At 53.1% G+C, this 9,280-nt stretch overlaps 1 protein-coding gene across 1 annotated transcript; it reads left to right on the top strand.

Annotated features, from left to right (window-relative positions):
• Positions 1–2,113: 2,113 nt before the first annotated feature.
• On the top strand, positions 2,114–2,419 carry LOC311218353 (feather keratin Cos2-3-like; the record flags this gene model as incomplete). Its single annotated transcript, XM_084301015.1, has 1 exon — positions 2,114–2,419. The coding sequence occupies one exon, from the start codon at positions 2,114–2,116 to the stop codon at positions 2,417–2,419; it is 306 nt and encodes a 101-aa protein (XP_084157141.1).
• Positions 2,420–9,280: the final 6,861 nt, after the last annotated feature.

The following is a 9,280-nucleotide window of genomic DNA, read 5'->3' on the forward strand; positions in this document are numbered from 1 at the left end:
GATAGAGTTGCTGTTCAGGAGTCATTGCCTTCCACCACTCGATATCTTCTGGAGGTAAAACACAGCAGGGCCTCAGCAAGCCAGGATGTTCCTTCAGAGAGAGTAGAAAGTAAAAAGTGTAGATAGGGATAATATAATATAATATAATATAATATAATATAATATAATATAATATAATATAATATAATAGGGATAATATAATATAATATAATTAAATGAAAAAGGAAGAAGAAATCAAAAACTAAAGAGAGAAAGATGTTTGGAAACAAAATGAAAGAAAATTATTCTCCGATTCCCATCAGCAACTAATGATTGTCGATGTCTTTGGAAGCACTGACTCAGTATGCCCACCCCTGGTTTTCCTTCCCCTTTCACATCTTCACTGCTCAGTGGGACATCACCCAGTATGGAATATCCCTTTGGTTGGCTTAGGTCACCTGCCCTGGTGATGTCCCCTCCCAACCTTGTGCCCACCCCCCACCTCCTGGCTTTGGGGGGCTTGGAGAGAGTCTTGATGCTGTGTCACCACTGCTCCACTATAGCCCCAATGTTGGTGTGAAGGCAATGCTGTTCTATCTCCAAGTGCAGAGCACAGCACTCTAGGGGCTGCTGCGGGGAATGCTGAGTCTGTCCCACATAGCCCCAGTATAGGCAAGTGCCCACAAGGGAGGAACATGTGCATGAACGTGACACAGTGTACGGCAAAGATTCTGGACAGCATTTGAGCAAAGCACATGGTTTGACGTGGTAGAGAGGGGAGGTGGACTGGGAGCCTTCCAGAAGGCACTGGAGCCAGGGCTCTTGACAAGACAATGTCAGCTTTCTTGAGCCTTGCACTTAAGGCCTGAGAATCCCATTTGTTAGCCTGAGTAGCAGTGGTAAGGAAAGTGCTGGAGTGCCCCAACTGATCACTGGTGGGTGTCATGAAAGAAATAAGCTTGCATCATGTAAGGAGATGGTGTATGATTTTGTTTGTTTTTTAAAGCAAAAAATGAAAGGCATCAAGTTATGGGAGTGAAGAAGGAATTCTCTATGGACAGAATCTGCACTGTGTGTCTTGGGAAAACCCACCCGGCTCTGTCCGATGCTGGTAGAAGGCAGGATCACCTGCACATGAAAGGCTTCCTTTCTGTCTACATTCATCTTGTTATTCCTTCTAACTAAAACAGCCACTGACCTGTTGGGCCTTTCTTTTGTGATCGAGAAAGGGCCCTGCACAACCTCTCCCCCTGTACAGACATCCCTGGGTCAGAGCAGGAGGAGGCAAAACAGTCCAGCAGGTTTTCCCTGAGGGCAGTGTCAGCAGGGGTAGGGTCACAGTCAGGAGCTGGGTCACCTGTAGCCAAAAGGGCCCCAGAGAGTCCCTAGGGAGTCACCCAGACTGACAACATATGCTTTTACTGGACTCTTCCAGCACGTGAGCTGTCTTCTGCCCACACTGACGTGTTGCCTGGAAATACTTGGGACTCCCTGCCTGCCACTCAGAAGTTGCCTTCTTTGGGGAAAGGGCATAAAGCAGGAAATGAAAAGCAGCATCACAGGAAGGCAACACACATCCCGTATCATTAGGTGGGATGTTTTTCATGCATGAGTAGCTTGTCAGAAAATAGTCCCTGCTTCAAGGGATGCCTCTGGACATGGGGCAGCCAAGGCCCACTATAAAAGCCAGCCCAGCTCTGTGCTCTCTCATCCACTTCTCTGGCCTTCTTCTTGTTGGGAACCAGGTGAGTGTGAAGCCCCTTCTTGTCCCCCTCATTCTCCCACAGGAGGACTCAGTTCCTTGGACCTTTCAGCTGCTATCAGCTGTGTGCCCTGCCAAATCTTGGGACTGCTGGTTGTGGGAGAGTCAAGGGGTAGAAGGTTTGTCATGGAGGAAAACTGGGCCTTTGTTATGATGGCTCTTGTGCATAGGGTGTAGCCTGGCTCTGGTTGCTCTTTTGGGCCCTGTCAGGATGCAGCCAAGAACTGCTTGCACATCCCTGCACAGCCTCCAGCTCACAGTACTGCCTGTGCCTTGGATCTGTTAGGGTGTGGTGACAGGCTACTCCTCGTGCATCCCCATTTTAAGCTTCCTCCCTGTCCTCTGTCCCAGGTGAACCTCCTGCCCCCAGACATGTCCTGCTACGACCAGTGCCGGCCATGCCAGCCGTGCGGCCCGACCCCGCTGGCCAGCAGCTGCAACGAGCCCTGTGTCAGGCAGTGCCAGAACTCCACCATCGTCATCCAGCCCTCTCCCGTGGTGGTGACCCTGCCCGGCCCCATCCTCAGCTCCTTCCCGCAGAACACGGCTGTAGGATCCTCCACCTCTGCTGCCGTTGGCAGCATCCTCAGCTGTGACGGCGTCCCCATCAACTCTGGGTGCTGTGACCTCTCCTGCATTACCAGCCGCTACTGTGGCAGCAGGTGCCGCCCCTGCTAAAGATGCCAGACAGTGCCCCAGACCAGGACCCCAGGAACCCAGAACATGCTGCTGGCCAAAATGGAAGGAAGAAGAGACCTCATGTTGTTCTAAGAGGACCTGACCATCTCTGGCTTGTCCTGTAAAGACAGACAGGAAGGGGCCAGCCTGGAGTCTATGACAACATGGCCAATATCTACCTATCCTGTTTTCCACACGCTCATTTTCTTTCTTTTCTTTCTCTTGCCCTCTGCTTTGCATGAGGCCCCAGAAACCAGCCTGGAGAGACCTGCTAGCCCCTCTCCCCATGTGGGCCAGGTAGATTGATGCCCTGTTGCAAGTCTGCCATTGGAAAAGCTGAACAGATTTTTGTCTGCTCCTGCTGTGCTACGATCTCGGGGCCTCCTCTGGGAGTCACCTCCTTTCCCTCCTGAGCCTTGATAAACATTTGCAGCAACCCTGAGTGTGTCCCTGTGTGGTCTTTTCATCTGGATACTGATGGCCAAGGGAGAAAACCATTCCTTAGGGGGAATAGGCTGGAGGGTGGGGCATACTGCAGCAATTCATCTTTCAGGCACTGTCTCTTGAAGGTGAGGAAGACATCCCTAGTTCCTCCACAGCCAATAGCCACCAGTCCTTGACTTGTGACGTCTCCGCCTAGACAAGCACTGTTGACATTGGAGGCCCCAGCTCTTGGGGAAGAGTGTTCGTCTTGCTTTGGGTGGAGCTGTGCTAGGGATGGAGGTTCAGACAAAGATAATCCCAAAGGATTTCAGAAACATGGAATGGGAAATTATCTGGGGGATGGTCCTCTGTCTCGCCTCCACGTTCACCTTTCCGGCACCACCTGATCATGGGCATCATGTCTGGGCATGGAGAGCAGGTACAGCTTCCCTTTGCATCCCTATCAGATTTCAGCACAGTGTCTGGCATGGCCCAGCTGTTGCCAAGATACATAGGGCTGAGGGGATCCACAGGTTCGTACTGATACCAGTCCCATCAGGTCACACACTGGAGCCCCCAGTCCCTGTGAACTCAACTCCTTTTTCATGAACTCAGGCCCAGGACAGGCACTGATACCCAAACACTCACGGCTGCTCGGTCTTGCTGTCTTTTCCCCAAGCATGGATCAGCTTTTGTCAGGCTCCGCAACTGAGGCCGCATACGTGGCACAATTGCACCATGCTCCAGAAAAGAGATCATGTGGGGGAAGATGTGTCCACTGTGACATAACAGTGAGAATAAGACCTGATTGTGCACTCAGCAAGGTCTGTGTATGGGCCGTGAATGGCACAGGGCATGCACCAGCCCAACCACAGGGCACACGCTGGGGGATGTTCTCCCAGGCACCAAGCTCCTCTGTCATTCCCAGAGCCATGAGGATGAAGTGGCCCTTGTGCTCCATGTAGCCCCACTGCTCTGCACACCCAGGTGAGGGCCTTCCCACATCTGCACACCTTGGGGCCCTGTGGTGTGGGGGGGCTTTACTTTCACAAAGACTCTTGGCCCCTAGCCCAGAGTCTCTGCTCAAGCTCAGGCCTAGCATAGCCCTGCCCCAGCTCTGCTGCATGTGTGCCTGTGCCTGCCTGGCCAAATATTGTCAGCCTGGCCTGGCCAGCCTCTTAGGTGGTACATGGCCATCACTGGATGAAGCCTTCATCCAGGCCTCTCTGGAGTCTGGCCTATCAAGTAGTAGCCCCAGCACAGCTCTCACGCTGGGACCAAGACTTTCTACACATAACATATCTATTTCCTGGGTTAGAGCAATAATCAATAGGTGCTCCTGAGCCACAGCTATCTCCTGGCTAACACTGAAGTCTGAGATGGAGGAGCACATTCACAATTTGGAGATTCATTCACTTTTGTCTTGGAAATGACAGAATCCTTCTGGAGAACAAGTCCCCTCCTCCTCCAGCGTTGTTGCTCAGCCAGGGCAGCTTCCTGCACCAGGGTGTCACTCACAGCACAGAGGTACAAGGCACTGTCAGAAAGCGCGACTTCCTTCAGCCGCAGAACACTGGATTTCCCCTTAGTGTTCAGCTCCGTGGTGAAATGGTCACTCTGCTTGGTGCCTGCTACTGCTTGATGTGTAATCAGCTGAGGGGCTTGTCCCTTCTTTTGCTTGTACCAGAGCAAGCCATTAAAGCTGGAGGTTTCATATGTGCAATTGGTCTGGAAGGTGTTTCCCTGCTCCACGGTGACTTGTCCTTCTGGCTGAGTGACAGACACCTGCCCCATGGTTTCTGGAAGATAGAGAAGGTCAGCAGTTCTGTGGCGAAATGTACAGGCAACCAAACAGGAGTGGATTCAGACCCGTCCTTTCTCTCTGTCCTTTACTGGGCTGAAAGGGCCCCAGGGCTGGGGCACAGCAAGGTGGTGTGGGGGCAGAGCTCAGAGCTCCTTGGCCAGAGCGGACCCTGAGGAGAACTGTGCTGTGTGCCTGCTCCTCCTGCCTGCTCTCCTTCTGCCCAGAGGACCAGAGCTCAGTCTGTCATGCCTGGCTTTGTGTGCTGGGACCAGCACCCTCCAGCAGCTTGAGCGGCCCACACAGCTATAGAGAAAAGGTTCAACCTGCTTCCTCGATCCTGTCATCTCAGGGGCCTCCAAGTCCCATCAGTACAAACAAAGCTGAGGTGAGTGGTGGCAGGAGTGAGCCATGGCTGTGCTGACAAGCAGGAAGACACTGGAGGCCACAGCAGGAAGACATCAGTTAGAAGACAGACTGGACACCCTGGTAATGTCCATGGGAGGAGAGCTTTAATGTCCCTGTATCCACTTGGACACAATCTGGCTTTTTCTATAGGAAAGGCAGAAATGAGGGACTGCAGAGACGGGTGAAAACTTCTCTGGTGACAATAGGTGGAGAAGAGAGATGCAGAAAAGAGATGGACTGAAAGAACTATAGTAGCAGGAGAGGTCTCTTCTCCATCTCCTCTTTCCAAATTTCAAAGAAAAACAGCATCTTGAGAGAACCAGATCACAAACCAGAAATGGGAGACAACATTTAGCAACCATAAATGGGAGACAACATTTAGCAACATTTTCCTTGTGATTCAAGAGTTGCTCCTCACATAAATGCATTAAGGCTGACGAGGGCTTCCTAGGGAAAGAAGATTTATACCTTGATTAAAAGCCAGCACTTACCCAGCAGTTGCCCCAGGAAGGCAGTGAGGACAAGATACCCACGGTGCATGCTCAGACCAACTTTCCTGTTTTCAGCAGGAGAGAGAGTCAGAAAAGCACCTCCCAGCCCCAAGAGAACAGAGCTGCCGGAAATGACTCTGCTGGGGGAACAAGTGCAGATTCAGTGACAAGATATGTTCTGGTGTGACTGTGCCCCAAATGCTCCCTGGGGTTTCTCCCTCCTCCAGCTGCAGCAACCACTGAGGATTGCCACAGTCAGGGGTCCTGGGAATTCTGGGAGGCACATCATGTGCAGGGGCTGCTCTCATCTCCTCTCCCAGTGGGGTCCTCACCTCCCCAGCTACATCTGCCTTCTCTTCCGCACACGCACTGCTTGGCCATGGCTGATGTCAGGGCAGTCTTCTCCACTGAGCTTGTTCTTTCTACCCTGGGGTCCTCTGCTCCATAGAGATGTTCCTATTTCCTGTGGGAGGAGAAACACTTTGATTTCTCTTCCACATTTCCAGAAAGAAGGGAGGAACCATGCTACGCAGCAGCCCAGGTTTTCTGACTGTGTCCTGTTCTGGTGGGATAACCTAGCATTTGCAAGAAGAACGGGGCTCCATTGGGGTGTTGGATGGCACAAGCCCAGAGGAGAGCAGGACAATCTGTTCCATAGGGCAAGGAGTGAGGAGTCAGCAGGAAAAAGGATGTGGGTTCAGTGGGTCACATGCACTCACACTGATGGGCCAAGGGACACCCATTTGGCTCTTTAATCACCAGACCACACAGCTGGAAAAGTATATTGTCCTATCTGATGAGAAAGCATCTAAAAGCAAAAGAGGCATCCTGACCAAGACATGGCACATGTCATTGAATGGGAGGTTTCCAAAGACAAACGACACGGAAAGATGCAAGGGCGTGTTGGGCACCGCCGTCACGAGTGTATTCCCAGTCTGGAGCAAGAGGTAGATATCTGAGTCCAGGATGAAGAGCAGCAGCTCTCAGCTCTCAGACAAACCCAGCAGCAACAAAAGAAACCTCTCTCTAGACGTCCCCCTCACTCCTGTGGGAAGGAGATAGAGTTGCTGCTCAGGATTCCTTGCCTTCCACCACTTGATATCTTCTGGAGGTAAAACACAGCAGGGCCTCAGCAAGCCAGGATGTTCCTTCAGAAAGTGTAGAAAGTAAAATCAGAACCCTAGAGTTCAGGAGAGCAGCATTTGCTTTCCTCACTGTGTGGACACCTGTCTTTGTGCATGTGTGCCCAAATATACTTCAGTATGCATCCAGGAGTGTCTGCGAGTGCACCCATGAATTCATGCATCTTTTGACATGAGCAGCAGTGTGCATGAGTGCTGTTCCCTCTACCCTCTTTTCTTGTCATGAATGATACTGTGATCCACGGTCACCCTGGGAATTAACAGAAACAGTGATCTGTCAACAGCATCCCTCCAAGGCTGATATGTGGTGACTGTGCATGTTGCCCCATGCTTCCTGAGCAGTCCTAATGAGAAACCCTCCAGAGGATCACAGGCTGCACCTCCAGCACGCACATAGTCCAACCCTGTTTTCAGAGTGGATCTCATCAGATCAGGTTGCTAAGGATCAAGTCCAGGCAAAGTCTGAACTCTTCTGAGGATGGAGCTCCAATAGCATCTCTTTGGCAATCTGCTCCAGGACTTGATCACCTTCAGGGTAAATATTTCTTCCATGTATCTAACCAAAACTACCCATTTCTGAACTTGCACCTATTGGCCCCAGGCTAAGTATGCTTCATCTCCAGAGTCCAGCTCTGTTTCCTTTGCATCCTTCTTCAAAGAGGGAGTAGAAAAGGCATATGTCTATTTGGCTTTCCGTGTAGCGCCCAAAGGGTTCGTCCTTCCTCCCACAGCACAAGGACCCATGTTCCTCTGGTTCAATGCCACTTCTGCCCAAGGTTTCAGGCCCTGCATGATTCAGCACCAGGCCCTTGATTCCCAGACATATGTGTGGCATTGGTTTCCCCATGGGGGACCTCTGTCCCACCTGATACACTACTGACACCGCACCGGCAGATGTGCGGAGAGAATGTGATTTAAGCTAAAGGGCTTACAAGTGTAGATAGGGATAATATAATTAAATGAAAAAGGAAGAAGAAATCAAAAACTAAAGAGAGAAGGATGTTTGGAAACAAAATGAAAGAAAATTATTCTCCGATTCCCATCAGCATTTTTTTTGTCGATTGTCGATGTCTTTGGAAGCACTGACTCAGTATGCCCACCCCTGGTTTTCCTTCCCCTTTCACATCTTCACTGCTCAGTGGGACATCACCCAGTATGGAATATCCCTTTGGTTGGCTTAGGTCACCTGCCCTGGTGATGTCCCCTCCCAACCTTGTGCCCACCCCCCACCTCCTGGCTTTGGGGGGCTTGGAGAGAGTCTTGATGCTGTGTCACCACTGCTCCACTATAGCTCTAATGTTGGTGTGAAGGCAATGCTGTTCTATCTCCAAGTGCAGAGCACAGCACTCTAGGGGCTGCTGCGGGGAATGCTGAGTCTGTCCCACATAGCCCCAGTATAGGCAAGTGCCCACAAGGGAGGAACATGTGCATGAACGTGACACAGTGTACGGCAAAGATTCTGGACAGCATTTGAGCAAAAAAAAATTCCGGCATCGAGCCTACTGGAGGGAGCCGCCAGGACCCGGCAGCCCTCGTGAGGGAGGCTGACGAGGCGAAGGCGGAGCCAGCAGCGTCAGCGGCGGGCTATTTAAATCGGGACCCACCGCCATTTCACTGCCATTTGCCGAGGCGATCGGCTCCGGGGCAGACGCGTTCTGCAGCGGAGCGGGGGATCGGGCCAGGCAGGGCTAATTTTTTCCGGCATCGAGCCTACTGGAGGGAGCCGCCAGGACCCGGCAGCCCTCGTGAGGGAGGCTGACGAGGCGAAGGCGGAGCCAGCAGCGTCAGCGGCGGGCTATTTAAATCGGGACCCACCGCCATTTCACTGCCATTTGCCGAGGCGATCGGCTCCGGGGCAGACGCGTTCTGCAGCGGAGCGGGGGATCGGGCCAGGCAGGGCTAATTTTTTCCGGCATCGAGCCTACTGGAGGGAGCCGCCAGGACCCGGCAGCCCTCGTGAGGGAGGCTGACGAGGCGAAGGCGGAGCCAGCAGCGTCAGCGGCGGGCTATTTAAATCGGGACCCACCGCCATTTCACTGCCATTTGCCGAGGCGATCGGCTCCGGGGCAGACGCGTTCTGCAGCGGAGCGGGGGATCGGGCCAGGCAGGGCTAATTTTTTCCGGCATCGAGCCTACTGGAGGGAGCCGCCAGGACCCGGCAGCCCTCGTGAGGGAGGCTGACGAGGCGAAGGCGGAGCCAGCAGCGTCAGCGGCGGGTTATTTAAATCGGGACCCACCGCCATTTCACTGCCATTTGCCGAGGCGATCGGCTCCGGGGCAGACGCGTTCTGCAGCGGAGCGGGGGATCGGGCCAGGCAGGGCTAATTTTTTCCGGCATCGAGCCTACTGGAGGGAGCCGCCAGGACCCGGCAGCCCTCGTGAGGGAGGCTGACGAGGCGAAGGCGGAGCCAGCAGCGTCAGCGGCGGGCTATTTAAATCGGGACCCACCGCCATTTCACTGCCATTTGCCGAGGCGATCGGCTCCGGGGCAGACGCGTTCTGCAGCGGAGCGGGGGATCGGGCCAGGCAGGGCTAATTTTTTCCGGCATCGAGCCTACTGGAGGGAGCCGCCAGGACCCGGCAGCCCTCGTGAGGG

This window comes from Netta rufina, assembly GCF_964035555.1.
Source record: "Netta rufina genome assembly, chromosome: 24".
Lineage (NCBI taxonomy): Eukaryota > Metazoa > Chordata > Aves > Anseriformes > Anatidae > Netta > Netta rufina.